The sequence below is a fragment of the Pseudophryne corroboree genome, chromosome 4 (assembly GCF_028390025.1).
Source record: "Pseudophryne corroboree isolate aPseCor3 chromosome 4, aPseCor3.hap2, whole genome shotgun sequence".
Lineage (NCBI taxonomy): Eukaryota > Metazoa > Chordata > Amphibia > Anura > Myobatrachidae > Pseudophryne > Pseudophryne corroboree.
This window is the reverse complement of record NC_086447.1, coordinates 57164958-57186122: the sequence shown is the minus strand read 5'-3', so window position 1 is coordinate 57186122 and position 21165 is coordinate 57164958. Positions and strand designations below refer to the sequence as shown.

General features: G+C 56.6%; 1 protein-coding gene across 2 annotated transcripts in view; it reads left to right on the top strand.

The window, feature by feature from the left end:
- INTS9 (integrator complex subunit 9) overlaps positions 1 to 21165 on the top strand; it is a 112634-nt gene that overhangs the window by 79333 nt on the left and 12136 nt on the right. Inside the window, exon 15 of one of the 2 annotated variants that reach the window (XM_063915069.1) lies at positions 3233 to 3331. The exons of the other annotated variant lie outside the window; for it this stretch is intronic. Within the exon in view, the coding sequence (XP_063771139.1) occupies positions 3233 to 3331 (99 nt within the window). The remainder of the gene's footprint in view (positions 1 to 3232; positions 3332 to 21165) is intronic. 2 annotated transcript variants of the gene reach the window in all.

The following is a 21165-nucleotide window of genomic DNA, read 5'->3' as shown; positions in this document are numbered from 1 at the left end:
TTAATGTAACGTGATCTTAGAGCTGCTCCGCCTTCCCTGATAGCGCTCTTCGTGGTGCTGATGCGCATGTAACGTGATCTCACGGCCTTACCGCCTCTCTCCCAGCTCCACCTTCCCCGATGGCGCTCTTTGTGGTGCTGATGTCCTGTAACCTGATCCCAGAGCATTACCTCCTCTCGCCCAGCTCCGCCTTCCCTGATAGCACTCTCCGGGGTGCTGATGTCATGTAATGTGATCCCAGAGCATTACCTCCTCTCTCCCAGCTCTGCCTTCCCTGATAGCACTCTCCATGGTGCTGGTGTCATGTAACATGACCTCAGAGCTTCACCTACTCTCGAGCCATACCGCTTCTCTCCCAGCTCTGTCTTCCCTGATAGTGCTCTCCGTAGTGATGATGTCCTGTAACGTGATCTCAGAGCTTTACGTCCTCTATCCCAGCTCCACCTGCCCTGATTGCACTCTTTCATCGTGCCGATGTCATGGTTCATGAACTCAGAGCTTTACCTCCTCTCTCCCAGCTCCACCTTGCCTGATAGCACTCTCCATGGTGCAGATGTCCTGCAACGTGATCTCAGAGCTTTGCCTCCTCTCGAGCCTTATCGCCTCTGTCTTGGCTCTGCCTTCCGTGATAGCGCTCTGCGTGGTGCTGATGTCATGTAATGTGATCTCAGAGCTTTACCTCCTCTCTCCTGACTCCACCTTCCCTGATGGCGCTCTTCGTGGTGCTGATGTCCTCTAACATGATCTCAGAGCTTTACCTCCTCTCTCCCAGCTCCACCTTCCCTGATAGTGCTCTCCCTGGTGCTGATGTCATGTAGCGTGCTCTTAGAGCCTTACCTCCTCTCTCCCAGCTCCACCTTCTCTGATAGCACTCTGCTCGGTGCTGACGGCATGTTACCTAATCTCAGAGCCTTATCTCCTCTCTCCCATCACAACCTTCCCTGATAGTGCTCTTCGTGGTGCTGATGTCCTGTGACATGATCTCAGAGCTTTACCTCCTCTCTCCGAGCTCCGCCTTCTCTGATAGCACTCTGCTTGGTGCTGATGTCCTGTAACTTGATCTCAGAGCCTTACCTCCTCTCTCCCAGCTCCGCCTTTTCTGATACGACTCTGCTTGGTGCTGATGGCATGTAACCTAATCTCAGAGCCTTACCTCCTCTCTCCCAGCTCCGCCTTCCCTGATAGCGCTCTCCGTGGTGCTGATGCACATGTAACGTGATCACAGAGCCTTACCTCCTCTCTCCCAGCTCCACCTTCCCTGATAGCACTCTCCATGGTGCTGATGTGTAATGTAGCGTGCTCTTAGAGCCTTACCTCCTCTCTCCCAGCTCCGCCTTCTCTGAGAGCACTCTGCTCGGTGCTGACGGCATGTTACCTAATCTCAGAGCCTTATCTCCTCTCTCCCATCACAACCTTCCCTGTCGTGGTGCTGATGTCCTGTGACATGATCTCAGAGCTTTACCTCCTCTCTCCCAGCTCCACCTTCCCTAATAGCACTCTCCGTGGTGGTGATGCACATGTAACGTGATCTCAGAGCCTTACCTCCTCTCTCCCAGCTCCGCCTTCTCTGATAGCACTCTCCATGGTGTTGATGGCATGTAACCTAATCTCAGAGCCTTACCTCCTCTCTCCCAGCTCCGCCTTCTCTGATAGCACTCTGCTTGGTGATGATGTCCTGTAACGTGATCTCAGAGCCTTACCTCCTCTCTCCCAGCTCTGCCTTCTCTGATAGCACTCTGCTTGGTGCTGATGGCATGTAACCTAATCTCAGAGCCTTACCTCCTCTCTCCCAGCTCCGCCTTCCCTGATAGCGCTCTCCGTGGTGCTGATGCACACGTAACGTGATCACAGAGCCTTACCTCCTCTCTCCCAGCTCCACCTTCCCTGATAGCACTCTCCATGGTGCTGATGGCATGTAACCTAATCTCAGAGCCTTACCTCCTCTCTCCCATCACCACCTTCCCTGATGGCACTCTCCTTGGCGCTGATGGCATGTAACCTAATCTCAGAGCATTACCTCGTCTCTCCCATCACCGCCTTCCCTGATAGTGCTCTCCGTGGTGCTGATGGCATGTAATGTGATCTCAGAGCCTTACCTCCTCTCTCCTAGCTCCGCCTTCCCTGATAGCGCTCTCCGTGGTGCTGATGCACATGTAACGTGATCACAGAGCCTTACCTCCTCTCTCCCATCACCACCTTCCCTGATAGCACTCTCCATGGTGCTGATGGCATGTAACCTAATCTCAGAGCTTTACCTCCTCTCTCCCACTCCGCCTTCTCTGATAGCACTCTCCTTGGCGCTGATGGCATGTAACCTAATCTCAGAGCATTACCTCCTCTCTCCCATCACCACCTTCGCTGATAGTGCTCTCCGTGGTGCTGATGTCATGTAACATAATCTCAGAGCATTACCTCCTCTCTCCTATCACCACCTTCCCTGATAGCACTCTCCATGGTGCTGATGTCATGTAACCTAATCTCAGAGCCTTACCTCCTCTCTCTTAGCTCCGCCTTCTCTGATAGCACTTTGCTCGGTGCTGATGGCATGTAACGTGATCTCAGAGCCTCTCTCCCAGCTCCGCCTTCCCTGATAGCGCTCTGCGTGGTGCTGATGTCATGTAACGTGATCTCAGAGCCTTACCTTCTCTCTCCCAGCACCACCTTCCCTGATGGCGCTCTCCGCGGTGCTGATGTCTTGTATCTCAGAGCTTTACCTCCTCTCTCCCAGCTCCGCTCCGCCTTCCCTAATAGCGCTCTCCGTGGTGCTGATGGCATGTAACGTGATCTCAGAGCGTCTCTCCCAGCTCCGCCTTCCCTGATAGCGCTCTCCGTGGTGCTGATGTCAATATACCTTAGCACGACCTCGGCAGCCTGGCCCATGGGGTTCCAGCTATCCGCGAACAAACTGCTGTAAAGTGATTTATTACTTATCCAAACTATCTTTAAATACTGTTAAATCAAGACCTGTACAAAAATAAATTGTCCTAGAAACAGGGACATTGTCCTGTTTGTGATACATATACACATAAAATAGATGGCCCACCCATGTGGTGTGTTGGGCAGGCTAGATGCCTTGTACAATGGGCGACATGCAGAAATGAATTGTAGTAATCAGACTGGTATTAATAAGTATCTATGATTGCAGGGACGATGTTCATTACAAGTGTGTGTCTTATGTCCGTTTATTGCAGTCTGTCACCGGTATAATTACTTTCTGTCTGGATTTCTTTAGCTGGCAGAGTCTCTGGTGCCGCTCGAAATAAAACCAGGCGTTTCCCTGGCGACCGTGTCTGCCGTTCTCTACACTAAGGATAATAAACACATTCTGCAGGTGAGATCCGGATACTGGGATTGGGAATAACACTAAATTGTACTCGGTGGGCTAAAACTCACAGCCTGCAGGAGGGTGTATGGTTCCGCGACGATGATCAGGGCAGGTGATAGCCAAGGTGCAGTCGTACTCCCGGTCACTGTTCCTGGGAAACCAGCTTGCAGATAGCTTCGCTGGTGCAACTGAAAATGAAGCTCCACCTCCATTTCTCTGACGTCCTAGTGGATGCTGGGGACTCCGAAAGGACCATGGGGAATAGCGGCTCAGCAGGAGACTGGGCACAAAAGTAAAAGCTTTAAGACTACCTGGTGTGCACTGGCTCCTCCCCCTATGACCCTCCTCCAAGCCTCAGTTAGATTGTTGTGCCCGAACGAGAAGGGTGCAGTCTAGGTGGCTCTCCTGAGCTGCTTAGAAAAAAGTTTAGTTTTAGGTTTTTTATTTTCAGTGAGACCTGCTGGCAACAGGCTCACTGCATCGAGGGACTAAGGGGAGAAGAAGCGAACTCACCTGCGTGCAGAGTGGATTGGGCTTCTTAGGCTACTGGACATTAGCTCCAGAGGGACGATCACAGGCCCAGCCATGGATGGGTCCCAGAGCCGCGCCGCCGTCCCCCTTACAGAGCCAGAAGAGCAGAAGAGGTCCGGAAAAATCGGCGGCAGAAGACGTCCTGTCTTCAATAAGGTAGCGCACAGCACCGCAGCTGTGCGCCATTGCTCTCAGCACACTTCACACTCTGGTCACTGAGGGTGCAGGGCGCTGGGTGGGGGCGCCCTGAGACGCAATATAAACACCTTAGGGGGCAAAAAATGCATCACATATAGCTCCTGGGCTATATGGATGCATTTAACTCATGCCTGTTTTTCCATAAAAAAGCGGGAGAACGGCCGCCGAGAAGGGGGCGGAGCCTATCTCCTCAGCACACTGGCGCCATTTTTCCTCACAGCTCCGTTGGAGGGAAGCTCCCTGACTCTCCCCTGCAGTCCTGCACTACAGAAACAGGGTAAAACAAAGAGAGGGGGGGCACTAATTTGGCAGATAAATCTATACAGCAGCTATATAAGGGAAAAACACTTATATAAGGTTATCCCTGTATATATATATATATAGCGCTCTGGTGTGTGCTGGCAAACTCTCCCTCTGTCTCCCCAAAGGGCTAGTGGGGTCCTGTCCTCTATCAGAGCATTCCCTGTGTGTGTGCTGTGTGTCGGTACGTTGTGTCGACATGTATGAGGAGGAAAATGGTATGGAGGCGGAGCAATTGCCTGTATTAGTGATGTCACCCCCTAGGGAGTCGACACCTGACTGGATGGTCTTATGGAAGGAATTACGTGATAGTGTCAGCACTTTACAAAAGACTGTTGACGACATGAGACAGCCGGCAAATCAGTTAATACCTGTACAGGCGTCTCAAACACCGTCAGGGGCTCTAAAGCGCCCGTTACCTCAGGTGGTCGACACAGACCCAGACACGGACACTGACTCCAGTGTCGACGGTGAGGAAACAAACGTATTTTCCAGTAGGGCCACACGCTACATGATCACGGCAATGAAGGAGGTTTTGAACATTTCTGATACTACAAGTACCACAAAAAAGGGTATTATGTGGGGTGTGAAAAAACTACCCGTAGTTTTTCCTGAATCAGATGAATTAAATGAGGTGTGTGATGAAGCGTGGGTTTCCCCCGATAAAAAACTGCTAATTTCTAAAAAATTATTGGCATTATACCCTTTCCCGCCAGAGGTTAGGGCGCGTTGGGAAACACCCCCTAGGGTAGATAAGGCGCTCACACGCTTATCAAAACAAGTGGCGTTACCGTCTCCTGATACGGCCGCCCTCAAGGAACCAGCTGATAGGAAGCTTGAAAATATCCTAAAAAGTATATACACACATACTGGTATTATACTGCGACCAGCAATCGCCTCAGCCTGGATGTGCAGTGCTGGGGTGGCTTGGTCGGATTCCCTGACTGAAAATATTGATACCCTGGACAGGGACAATATATTATTGACTATAGAGCATTTAAAGGATGCATTTCTATATATGAGAGATGCACAGAGGGATATTTGCACTCTGGGCACCAAGAGTAAGTGCGCTGTCCATTTCTGCCAGAAGAGGGTTATGGACGCGACAGTGGTCAGGTGATGCGGATTCCAAACGGCATATGGAAGTATTGCCGTATAAAGGGGAGGAGTTATTTGGGGTCGGTCTATCGGACCTGGTGGCCACGGCAACGGCTGGGAAATCCACCTTTTTACCCCAGGTCACCTCTCAGCAGAAAAAGACACCGTCTTTCCAGGCTCAGTCCTTTCGTCCCCATAAGGGCAAGCGGGCAAAAGGCCACTCGTATCTGCCCCGGGGCAGAGGAAGGGGAAAAAGACTGCAGCAGACAGCCTCTTCCCAGGAACAGAAGCCCTCCCCCGCTTCTGCCAAGTCCTCAGCATGACGCTGGGGCCTTACAAGCGGACTCAGGCACGGTGGGGGCCCGTCTCAAGAATTTCAGCGCGCAGTGGGCTCACTCGCAAGTGGACCCCTGGATCCTGCAGGTAGTATCTCAGGGGTACAAATTGGAATTCGAGACGTCTCCCCCTCGCCGGTTCCTGAAGTCTGCTTTACTAACGTCTCCCCCCGACAAGGAGGCGGTATTGGAAGCCATTCACAAGCTGTATTCCCAGCAGGTGATAATCAAGGTACCCCTCCTACAACAGGGAAAGGGGTATTATTCCACGCTGTTTGTGGTACCGAACCCGGACGGCTCGGTGAGACCTATTTTAAATCTGAAATCCTTGAACACTTACATACAAAGGTTCAAATTCAAGATGGAATCACTCAGAGCAGTGATAGCGAACCTGGAAGAAGGGGACTATATGGTGTCTCTGGACATCAAGGATGCTTACCTCCATGTCCCAATTTACCCTTTTCACCAAGGGTACCTCAGGTTTGTGGTACAGAACTGTCACTATCAGTTTCAGACGCTGCCGTTTGGATTGTCCACGGCACCCCGGGTCTTTACCAAGGTAATGGCCGAAATGATGATTCTTCTTCGAAGAAAAGGCGTCTTAATTATCCCTTACTTGGACGATCTCCTGATAAGGGCAAGGTCCAGAGAACAGTTAGAGGTCGGAGTAGCACTATCTCAAGTAGTACTACGACAGCACGGATGGATTCTAAATATTCCAAAATCGCAGCTGATTCCGACGACACGTCTGCTGTTCCTAGGGATGATTCTGGACACAGTACAGAAAAAGGTGTTTCTCCCGGAGGAGAAAGCCAGGGAGTTATCCGACCTAGTCAGGAACCTCCTAAAACCAGGCCAAGTGTCAGTGCATCAATGCACAAGGGTCCTGGGAAAAATGGTGGCTTCTTACGAAGCGATTCCATTCGGCAGATTCCACGCAAGAACTTTTCAGTGGGATCTGCTGGACAAATGGTCCGGATCGCATCTTCAAATGCATCAGCGGATAACCCTGTCTCCAAGGACAAGGGTGTCTCTCCTGTGGTGGTTGCAGAGTGCTCATCTTCTAGAGGGCCGCAGATTCGGCATTCAGGACTGGGTCCTGGTGACCACGGATGCCAGCCTGAGAGGCTGGGGAGCAGTCACACAGGGAAGAAATTTCCAGGGCTTGTGGTCAAGCATGGAAACGTCACTTCACATAAATATCCTGGAACTAAGGGCCATTTACAATGCCCTAAGTCAGGCAAGGGCTCTGCTTCAGGGTCAGCCGGTGCTGATCCAGTCGGACAACATCACGGCAGTCGCCCATGTAAACAGACAGGGCGGCACAAGAAGCAGGAGGGCAATGACGGAAGTTGCAAGGATTCTTCGCTGGGCGGAAAATCATGTGATAGCACTGTCAGCAGTGTTCATTCCGGGAGTGGACAACTGGGAAGCAGACTTCCTCAGCAGACACGATCTCCACCCGGGGGAGTGGGGACTTCACCCAGAAGTCTTCCACATGATTGTGAACCGTTGGGAAAAACCAAAGGTGGACATGATGGCGTCCCGCCTCAACAAAAAACTGGACAGATATTGCGCCAGGTCAAGGGACCCTCAGGCAATAGCTGTGGACGCTCTGGTAACACCGTTGGTGTACCAGTCAGTGTATGTGTTCCCTCCTCTGCCTCTCATACCCAAGGTACTGAGAATCATAAGAAGGAGAGGAGTAAGGACTATACTCGTGGCTCCGGATTGGCCAAGAAGGACTTGGTACCCGGAACTTCAAGAGATGCTCACGGAAGACCCGTGGCCTCTACCTCTAAGAAAGGACCTGCTCCAGCAGGGACCATGTCTGTTCCAAGACTTACCGCGGCTGCGTTTGACGGCATGGCGGTTGAACGCCGGATCCTGAAGGAAAAAGGCATTCCGGATGAAGTCATCCCTACCCTGATCAAAGCCAGGAAGGATGTAACTGTGCAACATTATCACCGTATTTGGCGTAAATATGTTGCGTGGTGTGAGGCCAGGAAGGCCCCTACGGAGGAATTTCAACTGGGTCGTTTCCTGCATTTCCTGCAAACAGGACTGTCTATGGGCCTAAAATTAGGGTCCATTAAGGTTCAAATTTCGGCCCTGTCAATATTCTTCCAAAAAGAACTAGCTTCAGTTCCTGAAGTTCAGACGTTTGTCAAGGGGGTACTGCATATACAGCCTCCTTTTGTGCCTCCAGTGGCACCTTGGGATCTCAATGTAGTTTTGGGGTTCCTAAAATCACATTGGTTTGAACCACTCACCACTGTGGACTTAAAATATCTCACATGGAAAGTGGTAATGCTGTTAGCCCTGGCCTCAGCCAGGCGTGTCTCAGAATTGGCGGCTTTATCCTATAAAAGCCCTTACCTAATTTTTCATACGGACAGGGCAGAATTGAGGACTCGTCCTCAATTTCTCCCTAAGGTGGTTTCAGCATTTCACTTAAACCAGCCTATTGTTGTGCCTGCGGCTACTAGGGACTTGGAGGATTCCAAGTTGCTGGACGTAGTCAGGGCCCTGAAAATATATGTTTCCAGGACGGCTGGAGTCAGAAAATCTGACTCTCTGTTTATCCTGTATGCACCCAACAAGCTGGGTGCTCCTGCTTCTAAGCAGACTATTGCTCGTTGGATTTGTAGTACAATTCAGCTTGCACATTCTGTGGCAGGCCTGCCACAGCCAAAATCTGTAAAAGCCCATTCCACATGGAAAGTGGGCTCATCTTGGGCGGCTGCCCGAGGGGTCTCGGCTTTACAACTTTGCCGAGCAGCTACTTGGTCAGGGGCAAACACGTTTGCTAAATTCTACAAATTTGATACCCTGGCTGAGGAGGACCTGGAGTTCTCTCATTCGGTGCTGCAGAGTCATCCGCACTCTCCCGCCCCTTTGGGAGCTTTGGTATAATCCCCATGGTCCTTTCGGAGTCCCCAGCATCCACTAGGACGTCAGAGAAAATAAGAATTTACTTACCGATAATTCTATTTCTCATAGTCCGTAGTGGATGCTGGGCGCCCATCCCAAGTGCGGATTGTCTGCAATACTTGTACATAGTTATTGTTACAAAAAATCGGGTTATTATTGTTGTGAGCCATCTTTTCAGAGGCTCCTCTGTTATCATGCTGTTAACTGGGTTCAGATCACAAGTTGTACGGTGTGATTGGTGTGGCTGGTATGAGTCTTACCCAGGATTCAAAATCCTTCCTTATTGTGTACGCTCGTCCGGGCACAGTATCCTAACTGAGGCTTGGAGGAGGGTCATAGGGGGAGGAGCCAGTGCACACCAGGTAGTCTTAAAGCTTTTACTTTTGTGCCCAGTCTCCTGCGGAGCCGCTATTCCCCATGGTCCTTTCGGAGTCCCCAGCATCCACTACAGACTATGAGAAATAGAATTATCGGTAAGTAAATTCTTATTTTCTGTCTGCGGCTAGAAAAGGGTTGTGCGTCCAGTTGCCGTCTCCCATTGAGCGCCGCCCCCTCTCGTCTCATTTTTAGTTTCCTCATCCTGCAAGATGAAATCTAGTCTTTGATAAGTGGGTGGAATAGCGCCTTATCTGGTGCAACTATAATTATATGGCTACACGTGCAGATATATTGGTGTTTGTAATAATATACCTTTTTAATATTGCATCAATTTCTCATTATTAAACTATTTGGTCGTGTTTTGGTGCACACCCCCTGTCTGTGTTGATGACGAGTCTGTAAGTGGTGTCTGCTCCTTTCTCCGGCAATGATGGTACTCCCATTAGGGGTCACTGAAGTAAGAATATTCTTCTAACGCATGAAGTCCAGGTTTTTGCTGCAAAACTTCATTCCTATTTTTTTAACACTATTTACTGAATATCACCAATCACATGCACAGCGAGGGCAGCCACTGTCGCAGATTCCTATATCTAAGAATGAACCCTGGCGATTCTCTGGGAGCTCTGGTGTGTGTTGGTGATGTCTGCGGGAGTTCTGGTGTGGCTTGGTGATGTCTGCGGGAGCTCTGGTGTGTGTCGGTGATGTCTGCGGGAGCTCTGGTGTGGCCTGGTGATGTCTGCGTGAGCTCTGGTGTGGCTCGGTGATGTCTGCGGGAGCTCTGGTGTGGCTCGGTGATGTCTGCGGGAGATCTGGTGTGGCTTGGTGATGTCTGCGGGAGCTCTGGTGTGTGTTGGTGACGTCTGCGGGAGCTCTGGTGTGGCTCGGTGATGTCTGCGGGAGCTCTGGTGTGGCTCGGTGATGTCTGCGGAGCTCTGGTGTGGCTCGGTGATGTCTGCGGGAGCTCTGGTGTGGCTCGGTGATGTCTGCGGGAGCTCTGGTGTGGCTCGGTGATGTCTGCGGGAGATCTGGTGTGGCTTGGTGATGTCTGCGGGAGCTCTGGTGTGTGTTGGTGACATCTGCGGGAGCTCTGGGGCGGCTCGGTGATGTCTGCGGGAGCTCTGGTGTGGCTCGGTGATGTCTACGGGAGCTCTGGTGTGGCTCGGTGATGTCTGCGGGAGATCTGGTGTGGCTCGGTGATGTCTGCGGGAGCTCTGGTGTGTGTTGGTGACATCTGCGGGAGCTCTGGTGTGACTCGGTGATGTCTGCGGGAGCTCTGGTGTGACTCGGTGATGTCTGCGGGAGCTCTGGTGTGACTCGGTGATGTCTGCTGGAGCTCTGGTGTGGCTCGGTGATGTCTGCGGGAGCTCTGGTGTGGCTCGGTGATGTCTGCGGGAGCTCTGGTGTGGCTCGGTGATGTCTGCGGAGCTCTGGTGTGGCTCGGTGATGTCTGCGGAGCTCTGGTGTGGCTCGGTGATGTCTGCGGGAGCTCTGGTGTGGCTCGGTGATGTCTGCGGGAGCTCTGGTGTGGCTCGGTGATGTCTGCGGGAGATCTGGTGTGGCTTGGTGATGTCTGCGGGAGCTCTGGTGTGTGTTGGTGACATCTGCGGGAGCTCTGGGGCGGCTCGGTGATGTCTGCGGGAGCTCTGGTGTGGCTCGGTGATATCTGCGGGAGCTCTGGTGTGGCTCGGTGATGTCTGCGGAGCTCTGGTGTGGCTCGGTGATGTCTGCGGAGCTCTGGTGTGGCTCGGTGATGTCTGCGGGAGCTCTGGTGTGGCTCGGTGATGTCTGCGGGAGCTCTGGTGTGGCTCGGTGATGTCTGCGGGAGATCTGGTGTGGCTTGGTGATGTCTGCGGGAGCTCTGGTGTGTGTTGGTGACATCTGCGGGAGCTCTGGTGTGACTCGGTGATATCTGCGGGAGCTCTGGTGTGTGTTGGTGACGTCTGCGGGAACTCTGGGGCGGCTCTGTGATGTCTGCGGGAGCTCTGGTGTGGCTCGGTGATGTCTGCGGGAGCTCTGGTGTGGCTCGGTGATGTCTGCGGGAGATCTGGTGTGGCTTGGTGATGTCTGCGGGAGCTCTGGTGTGAGTTGGTGACATCTGCGGGAGCTCTGGGGCGGCTCGGTGATGTCTGCGGGAGATCTGGTGTGGCTCGGTGATGTCTGCGGGCGCTCTGGTGTGGCTCGGTGATGTCTGCGGGAGCTCTGGTGTGACTCGGTGATGTCTGCGGGAGCTCTGGTGTGGCTCGGTGATGTCTGCGGGAGCTCTGGTGTGGCTCGGTGATGTCTGCGGGAGATCTGGTGTGTGTTGGTGATGTCTGCGGGAGCTCTGGGGCGGCTCGGTGATGTCTGCGGGAGCTCTGGTGTGGCTCGGTGATGTCTGCTGGAGCTCTGGTGTGACTCGTGCTGTCTGTGGGAGTTCTGGTGTGTGTCGGTGATGTCTGCGGGAGATCTGGTGTGTGTTGGTGACATCTGCGGGAGCTCTGGTGTGGCTTTGTGATGTCTGCGGGAGCTCTGGTGTGTGTTGCTGACATCTGCGGGAGCTCTGGGGCGGCTCGGTGATGTCTGCGGGAGCTCTGGTGTGGCTCGGTGATGTCTGCGGGAGCTCTGGTGTGGCTCGGTGATGTCTGCAGGAGATCTGGTGTGGCTCGGTGATGTCTGCGGGAGCTCTGGTGTGGCTCGGTGATGTCTGCGGGAGCTCTGGTGTGACTCTGTGATGTCTGCGGGAGCTCTGGTGTGACTCGGTGATGTCTGCGGGAGCTCTGGTGTGACTCGGTGATGTCTGCGGGAGCTCTGGTGTGACTCGGTGATGTCTGCGGGAGCTCTGGTGTGACTCGTGCTGTCTGTGGGAGTTCTGGTGTGTGTCGGTGATGTCTGCGGGAGATCTGGTGTGGCTTGGTGATGTCTGCGGGAGATCTGGTGTGGCTTGGTGATGTCTGCGGGAGGTCTGGTGTGTGTTGCTGACATCTGCGGGAGCTCTGGGGCGGCTCGGTGATGTCTGCGGGAGCTCTGGTGTGGCTCGGTGATGTCTGCTGGAGCTCTGGTGTGACTCGTGCTGTCTGTGGGAGTTCTGGTGTGTGTCGGTGATGTCTGCGGGAGATCTGGTGTGTGTTGGTGACATCTGCGGGAGCTCTGGTGTGGCTTTGTGATGTCTGCGGGAGCTCTGGTGTGTGTTGCTGACATCTGCGGGAGCTCTGGGGCGGCTCGGTGATGTCTGCGGGAGCTCTGGTGTGGCTCGGTGATGTCTGCTGGAGCTCTGGTGTGGCTCTGTGATGTCTGCGGGAGATCTGGTGTGGCTCGGTGATGTCTGCGGAGCTCTGGTGTGGCTCGGTGATGTCTGCGGGAGCTCTGGTGTGGCTCGGTGATGTCTGCGGGAGCTCTGGTGTGGCTCGGTGATGTCTGCGGGAGATCTGGTGTGGCTTGGTGATGTCTGCGGGAGCTCTGGTGTGTGTTGGTGACATCTGCGGGAGCTCTGGGGCGGCTCGGTGATGTCTGCGGGAGCTCTGGTGTGGCTCGGTGATATCTGCGGGAGCTCTGGTGTGGCTCGGTGATGTCTGCGGAGCTCTGGTGTGGCTCGGTGATGTCTGCGGAGCTCTGGTGTGGCTCGGTGATGTCTGCGGGAGCTCTGGTGTGGCTCGGTGATGTCTGCGGGAGCTCTGGTGTGGCTCGGTGATGTCTGCGGGAGATCTGGTGTGGCTTGGTGATGTCTGCGGGAGCTCTGGTGTGTGTTGGTGACATCTGCGGGAGCTCTGGTGTGACTCGGTGATATCTGCGGGAGCTCTGGTGTGTGTTGGTGACGTCTGCGGGAACTCTGGGGCGGCTCTGTGATGTCTGCGGGAGCTCTGGTGTGGCTCGGTGATGTCTGCGGGAGCTCTGGTGTGGCTCGGTGATGTCTGCGGGAGATCTGGTGTGGCTTGGTGATGTCTGCGGGAGCTCTGGTGTGAGTTGGTGACATCTGCGGGAGCTCTGGGGCGGCTCGGTGATGTCTGCGGGAGATCTGGTGTGGCTCGGTGATGTCTGCGGGAGCTCTGGTGTGTGTTGGTGACGTCTGCGGGAGCTCTGGTGTGACTCGGTGATGTCTGCGGGCGCTCTGGTGTGGCTCGGTGATGTCTGCGGGAGCTCTGGTGTGACTCGGTGATGTCTGCGGGAACTCTGGTGTGGCTCGGTGATGTCTGCGGGAGCTCTGGTGTGGCTCGGTGATGTCTGCGGGAGATCTGGTGTGTGTTGGTGATGTCTGCGGGAGCTCTGGGGCGGCTCGGTGATGTCTGCGGGAGCTCTGGTGTGGCTCGGTGATGTCTGCTGGAGCTCTGGTGTGACTCGTGCTGTCTGTGGGAGTTCTGGTGTGTGTCGGTGATGTCTGCGGGAGATCTGGTGTGTGTTGGTGACATCTGCGGGAGCTCTGGTGTGGCTTTGTGATGTCTGCGGGAGCTCTGGTGTGTGTTGCTGACATCTGCGGGAGCTCTGGGGCGGCTCGGTGATGTCTGCGGGAGCTCTGGTGTGGCTCGGTGATGTCTGCGGGAGCTCTGGTGTGGCTCGGTGATGTCTGCAGGAGATCTGGTGTGGCTCGGTGATGTCTGCGGGAGCTCTGGTGTGGCTCGGTGATGTCTGCGGGAGCTCTGGTGTGACTCTGTGATGTCTGCGGGAGCTCTGGTGTGACTCGGTGATGTCTGCGGGAGCTCTGGTGTGACTCGGTGATGTCTGCGGGAGCTCTGGTGTGACTCGGTGATGTCTGCGGGAGCTCTGGTGTGACTCGTGCTGTCTGTGGGAGTTCTGGTGTGTGTCGGTGATGTCTGCGGGAGATCTGGTGTGGCTTGGTGATGTCTGCGGGAGATCTGGTGTGGCTTGGTGATGTCTGCGGGAGGTCTGGTGTGTGTTGCTGACATCTGCGGGAGCTCTGGGGCGGCTCGGTGATGTCTGCGGGAGCTCTGGTGTGGCTCGGTGATGTCTGCTGGAGCTCTGGTGTGACTCGTGCTGTCTGTGGGAGTTCTGGTGTGTGTCGGTGATGTCTGCGGGAGATCTGGTGTGTGTTGGTGACATCTGCGGGAGCTCTGGTGTGGCTTTGTGATGTCTGCGGGAGCTCTGGTGTGTGTTGCTGACATCTGCGGGAGCTCTGGGGCGGCTCGGTGATGTCTGCGGGAGCTCTGGTGTGGCTCGGTGATGTCTGCTGGAGCTCTGGTGTGGCTCTGTGATGTCTGCGGGAGATCTGGTGTGGCTCGGTGATGTCTGCGGGAGCTCTGGTGTGGCTCGGTGATGTCTGCGGGAGCTCTGGTGTGTGTTGGTGATGTCTGCGGGAGCTCTGGTGTGACTCGGTGATGTCTGCGGGAGCTCTGGTGTGACTCTGATGTCTGCGGGAGCTCTGGTGTGACTTGTGATGTCTGGGGGAGTTCTGGTGTGTGTCGGTGACGTCTGCGGGAGCTCTGGGGCGGCTCGGTGATGTCTGCGGGAGCTCTGGTGTGGCTCGGTCATGTCTGCGGGAGCTCTGGTGTGACTCGGTCATGTCTGCGGGAGCTCTGGTGTGTGTTGGTGATGTCTGCGGGAGATCTGGTGTGACTCGGTGATGTCTGCGGGAGCTCTGGTGTGACTCGTGATGTCTGTGGGAGTTCTGGTGTGGCTCGGTGATGTCTGCGGGAGATCTGGTGTGGCTCGGTGATGTCTGCGGGAGATCTGGTGTGGCTTGGTGATGTGTGCGGGAGGTCTGGTGTGGCTTGGTGATGTCTGCGGGAGGTCTGGTGTGTGTTGGTGACGTCTGCGGGAGCTCTGGGGCGGCTCGGTGATGTCTGCGGGAGATCTGGTGTGGCATGGTGATGTCTGCGGGAGCTCTGGTGTGTGTTGGTGACATCTGCGGGAGCTCTGGTGTGGCTCGGTGATGTCTGCGGGAGCTCTGGTGTGGCTCGGTGATGTCTGCGGGAGCTCTGGTGTGGCTCGGTGATGTCTGCAGGAGATCTGGTGTGGCTTGGTGATGTCTGCGGGAGCTCTGGTGTGTGTTGGTGACATCTGCGGGAGCTCTGGTGTGGCTTGGTGATGTCTGCGGGAGCTCTGGGGCGGCTCGGTGATGTCTGCGGGAGCTCTAGTGTGGCTCGGTGATGTCTGCGGGATCTCTGGTGTGGCTTGGTGATGTCTGCGGGATCTCTGGTGTGGCTTGGTGATGTCTGTGGGAGCTTTGGTGTGTGTTGGTGACGTCTGCGGGAGCTCTGGTGTGGCTCGGTGATGTCTGCGGGAGCTCTGGTGTGGCTCGGTGATGTCTGCGGGAGCTCTGGTGTGGCTCGGTGATGTCTGCGGGCCCTCTGGTGTGACTCTGTCATGTCTGCGGGAGCTCTGGTGTGACTCGGATATGTCTGCGGGAGCTCTGGTGTGTGTTGGTGATGTCTGCGGGAGCTCTGGTGTGGCTTGGTGATGTCTGCGGGCCCTCTGGTGTGACTTGGTGATGTCTGTGGGAGCTTTGGTGTGTGTTGGTGACGTCTGCGGGAGCTCTGGTGTGGCTCGGTGATGTCTGCGGGCCCTCTGGTGTGACTCTGTCATGTCTGCGGGAGCTCTGGTGTGACTCGGTTATGTCTGCGGGAGCTCTGGTGTGTGTCGGTGATGGCTGTGGGAGCTCTGGTGTGGCTCGGTGATATCTGCGGGAGCTCTGGTGTGACTCGTGATGTCTGTGGGAGTTCTGGTGTGGCTCGGTGATGTCTGCGGGAGGTCTGGTGTGTGTTGGTGACGTCTGCGGGAGCTCTGGTGTGGCTCGGTGATGTCTGCGGGAGCTCTGGTGTGGCTCGGTGATGTCTGCGGAGCTCTGGTGTGGCTCAGTGATGTCTGCGGGAGATCTGGTGTAGCTTGGTGACGTCTGCGGGAGCTCTGGGGCGGCTCGGTGATGTCTGCTGGAGCTCTGGTGTGGCTCGGTGATGTCTGCGGGAGATCTGGTGTGGCTTGGGGATGTCTGCGGGAGCTCTGGTGTGTGTTGGTGACATCTGCGGGAGCTCTGGTGTGGCTCGGTGATGTCTCCGGGAGCTCTGGGGCGGCTCGGTGATGTCTGCGGGAGCTCTGGTGTGGCTCGGTGATGTCTGCGGGATCTCTGGTGTGGCTTGGTGATGTCTGTGGGAGCTTTGGTGTGTGTTGGTGACGTCTGCGGGAGCTCTGGGGCGGCTCGGTGATGTCTGCGGGAGCTCTGGTGTGGCTCGTGATGTCTGCGGGAGCTCTGGTGTGGCTCGGTGATGTCTGTGGGAGCTCTGGTGTGGCTCGGTGATATCTGCGGGAGCTCTGGTGTGTGTTGGTGACGTCTGCGGGAACTCTGGGGCGGCTCGGTGATGTCTGCGGGAGCTCTGGTGTGGCTCGGTGATGTCTGCGGGAGATCTGGTGTGGCTTGGTGATGTCTGCGGGAGCTCTGGTGTGTGTTGGTGATGTCTGCGGGAGCTCTGGTGTGACTCGGTGATGTCTGCGGGAGCTCTGGTGTGACTCGGTGATGTCTGCGGGAGCTCTGGTGTGGCTCGGTGATGTCTGCGGGAGATCTGGTGTGGCTCGGTGATGTCTGCGGGAGATCTGGTGTGGCTCGGTGATGTCTGCAGGAGCTCTAGTGTGGCTCGGTGATGTCTGCGGGAGCTCTGGTGTGTGTTGGTGATGTCTGCGGGAGCTCTGGTGTGACTCGGTGATGTCTGCGGGAGCTCTGGTGTGACTCGTGATGTCTGCGGGAGCTCTAGTGTGGCTCGGTGATGTCTGCGGGAGCTCTGGTGTGTGTTGGTGATGTCTGTGGGAGTTCTGGTGTGTGTCGGTGATATCTGCGGGAGCTCTGGTGTATCTCGGTGATGTCTGCGGGAGCTCTGGTGTGGCTCGGTGATGTCTGCGGGAGCTCTGGTGTGGCTCGGTGATATCTGCGGGAGCTGTGGTGTGGCTCGGTGATGTCTGCGGGAGCTCTGGTGTGTGTTGGTGACATCTGCGGGAGCTCTGGGGCGGCTCGGTGATGTCTGCGGGAGCTCTGGTGTGGCTCGGTGATGTCTGCGGGAGCTCTGGTGTGGCTCGGTGATGTCTGCGGGAGATCTGGTGTGGCTCGGTGATGTCTGCGGGAGCTCTAGTGTGGCTCGGTGATGTCTGCGGGAGCTCTGGTGTGTGTTGGTGATGTCTGTGGGAGTTCTGGTGTGTGTCGGTGATATCTGCGGGAGCTCTGGTGTGTGTTGGTGATGTCTGCGGGAACTCTGGGGCGGCTCGGTCATGTCTGCGGGAGCTCTGGTGTGGCTCGGTGATGTCTGCGGGAGCTCTGGTGTGACTCGGTGATGTCTGCGGGAGCTCTGGTGTGACTCGGTGATGTCTGCGGGAGCTCTGGTGTGACTCGGTGATGTCTGCGGGAGCTCTGGTGTGACTCGGTGATGTCTGCGGGAGCTCTGGTGTGACTCGTGATGTCTGTTGGAGTTCTGGTGTGTGTCGGTGATGGCTGTGGGAGCTCTGGTGTGACTCGGTGATGTCTGCGGGAGCTCTGGTGTGGCTCGGTGATGTCTGCGGGAGCTCTTGTGTGGCTTTGTGATGTCTGCGGGAGCTCTGGTGTGTGTTGCTGACATCTGCGGGAGCTCTGGGGCGGCTCGGTGATGTCTGCGGGAGCTCTGGTGTGGCTCGGTGATGTCTGCTGGAGCTCTGGTGTGGCTCTGATGTCTGCGGGAGCTCTGGTGTGGCTCGGTGATGTCTGCGGGAGCTCTGGTGTGTGTTGGTGATGTCTGCGGGAGCTCTGGTGTGACTCGGTGATGTCTGCGGGAGCTCTGGTGTGACTCTGTGTTGTCTGCGGGAGCTCTGGTGTGACTTGTGATGTCTGTGGGAGTTCTGGTGTGTGTCGGTGACGTCTGCGGGAGCTCTGGAGCGGCTCGGTCATGTCTGCGGGAGCTCTGGAGCGGCTCGGTCATGTCTGCGGGAGCTCTGGTGTGACTCGGTCATGTCTGCGGGAGCTCTGGTGTGACTCGGTCATGTCTGCGGGAGCTCTGGTGTGACTCGGTCATGTCTGCGGGAGCTCTGGTGTGACTCGGTCATGTCTGCGGGAGCTCTGGTGTGACTCGGTCATGTCTGCGGGAGCTCTGGTGTGTGTTGGTGATGTCTGCGGGAGCTCTGGTGTGACTCGGTGATGTCTGCGGGAGCTCTGGTGTGACTCGTGATGTCTGTTGGAGTTCTGGTGTGTGTCGGTGATGGCTGTGGGAGCTCTGGTGTGGCTCGGTGATATCTGCGGGAGCTCTGGGGCGGCTCGGTGATGTCTGCGGGAGTTCTGGTGTGGCTCGGTGATGTCTGCGGGAGGTCTGGTGTGTGTTGGTGACGTCTGCGGGAGCTCTGGGGCGGCTCGTGATGTCTGCGGGAGCTCTGGTGTGACTCGTGATGTCTGTGGGAGTTCTGGTGTGGCTCGGTGATGTCTGCGGGAGGTCTGGTGTGTGTTGGTGACGTCTGCGGGAGCTCTGGGGCGGCTCGGTGATGTCTGCGGGAGCTCTGGTGTGACTCTGTGATGTCTGCGGGAGCTCTGGTGTGACTCGGTCATGTCTGCGGGAGCTCTGGTGTGACTCGGTCATGTCTGCGGGAGCTCTGGTGTGTGTTGGTGATGTCTGCGGGAGCTCTGGTGTGACTCGGTGATGTCTGCGGGAGCTCTGGTGTGACTCGTGATGTCTGTGGGAGTTCTGGTGTGGCTCGGTGATGTCTGCGGGAGCTCTGGTGTGGCTCGGTGATGTCTGCGGGCGCTCTGGTGTGACTCGTGATGTCTGCAGGAACTCTGGTGTGCCTCGCTGATGTCTGCGGGAGCTCTGGTGTGGCTCGGTGATGTCTGCGGGCGCTCTGGTGTGACTCGGTCATGTCTGCGGGAGCTCTGGTGTGACTCGGTCATGTCTGCGGGAGCTCTGGTGTGACTCGGTCATGTCTGCGGGAGCTCTGGTGTGACTCGGTCATGTCTGCGGGAGCTCTGGTGTGTGTTGGTGATGTCTGCGGGAGCTCTGGTGTGGCTCGGTGATGTCTGCGGGAGCTCTGGTGTGGCTCGGTGATGTCTGCAGGAGATCTGGTGTGGCTTGGTGATGTCTGCGGGAGCTCTGGTGTGTGTTGGTGACATCTGCGGGAGCTCTGGGGCGGCTCGGTGATGTCTGCGGGAGCTCTGGGGTGGCTCGGTGATGTCTGCGGGAGCTCTGGTGTGGCTCGGTGATGTCTGCGGAGCTCTGGTGTGGCTCAGTGATGTCTGCGGGAGATCTGGTGTTGCTCGGTGATGTCTGCGGGAGATCTGGTGTGGCTTGGTGATGTCTGCGGGAGCTCTGGTGTGTGTTGGTGACATCTGCGGGAGCTCTGGGGCGGCTCGGTGATGTCTGCTGGAGCTCTGGTGTGGCTCGGTGATGTCTGCGGGAGATCTGGTGTGGCTTGGTGATGTCTGCGGGAGCTCTGGTGTGTGTTGGTGACGTCTGCGGGAGCTCTGGGGCGGCTCGGTGATGTCTGCGGGAGCTCTGGTGTGGCTCGGTGATGTCTGCGGGAACTCTGGTGTGGCTCGGTGATGTCTGCGGGAACTCTGGTGTGGCTCGGTGATGTCTGCGGGAGCTCTGGTGTGGTTCGGTGATGTCTGCGGGAGCTCTGGTGTGGCTCGGTGATGTCTGCGGGAGCTCTGGTGTGGCTCGGTGATGTCTGCAGGAGATCTGGTGTGGCTTGGTGATGTCTGCGGGAGCTCTGGTGTGTGTTGGTGACATCTGCGGGAGCTCTGGGGCGGCTCGGTGATGTCTGCGGGAGCTCTGGTGTGGCTCGGTGATGTCTGCGGGAGCTCTGGTGTGGCTCGGTGATGTCTGCGGGAGATCTGGTGTGGCTCGGTGATGTCTGCGGGAGATCTGGTGCGGCTCGGTGATGTCTGCGGGAGCTCTGGTGTGGCTCGGTGATGTATGCGGGAGCTCTGGTGTGGCTCGGTGATGTCTGCGGGAGATCTGGTGTTGCTCGTGATGTCTGCGGGAGCTCTGGTGTGTGTTGGTGATGTCTGCGGGAGCTCTGGTGTGGCTCGGTGATGTCTGCGGGAACTCTGGTGTGGCTCGGTGATGTCTGCGGGAGCTCTGATGTGGTTCGGTGATGTCTGCGGGAGCTCTGGTGTGGCTCGGTGATGTCTGCGGGAGCTCTGGTGTGGCTCGGTGATGTCTGCAGGAGATCTGGTGTGGCTTGGTGATGTCTGCGGGAGCTCTGGTGTGTGTTGGTGACATCTGCGGGAGCTCTGGGGCGGCTCGGTGATGTCTGCGGGAGCTCTGGTGTGGCTCGGTGATGTCTGCGGGAGCTCTGGTGTGGCTCGGTGATGTCTGCGGGAGATCTGGTGTGGCTCGGTGATGTCTGCGGGAGATCTGGTGCGGCTTGGTGATGTCTGCGGGAGCTCTGGTGTGGCTCGGTGATGTCTGCGGGAACTCTGGTGTGGCTCGGTGATGTCTGCGGGAGCTCTGGGGCGGCTCGGTGATGTCTGCTGGAGCTCTGGTGTGGCTCGGTGTTGTCTGCGGGAGATCTGGTGTGGCTTGGTGATGTCTGCGGGAGCTCTGGTGTGTGTTGGTGACATCTGCGGGAGCTCTGGTGTGGCTCGGTGATGTCTGCGGGAGCACTGGGGCGGCTCGGTGATGTCTGCGGGATCTCTGGTGTGGCTTGGTGATGTCTGTGGGAGCTTTGGTGTGTGTTGGTGACGTCTGCGGGAGCTCTGGTGTGGCTCGGTGATGTCTGCGGGAGCTCTGGTGTGGCTCGGTCATGTCTGCGGGAGCTCTGGTGTGACTCGGTCATGTCTGCGGGAGCTCTGGTGTGTGTTGGTGATGTCTGCGGGAGCTCTGGTGTGACTCGGTGATGTCTGCGGGAGCTCTGGTGTGACTCGGTGATGTCTGCGGGAGCTCTGGTGTGACTCGGTGACGTCTGCGGGAGCTCTGGTGTGTGTTGGTGACATCTGCGGGAGCTCTGGGGCGGCTCGGTGATGTCTGCGGGAGCTCTGGGGCGGCTCGGTGATGTCTGCGGGAGCTCTGGTGTGGCTCGGTGATGTCTGCGGGATCTCTGGTGTGGCTTGGTGATGTCTGTGGGAGCTTTGGTGTGTGTTGGTGATGTCTGTGGGAGCTCTGGTGTGGCTCGGTGATGTCTGTGGGAGCTCTGGTG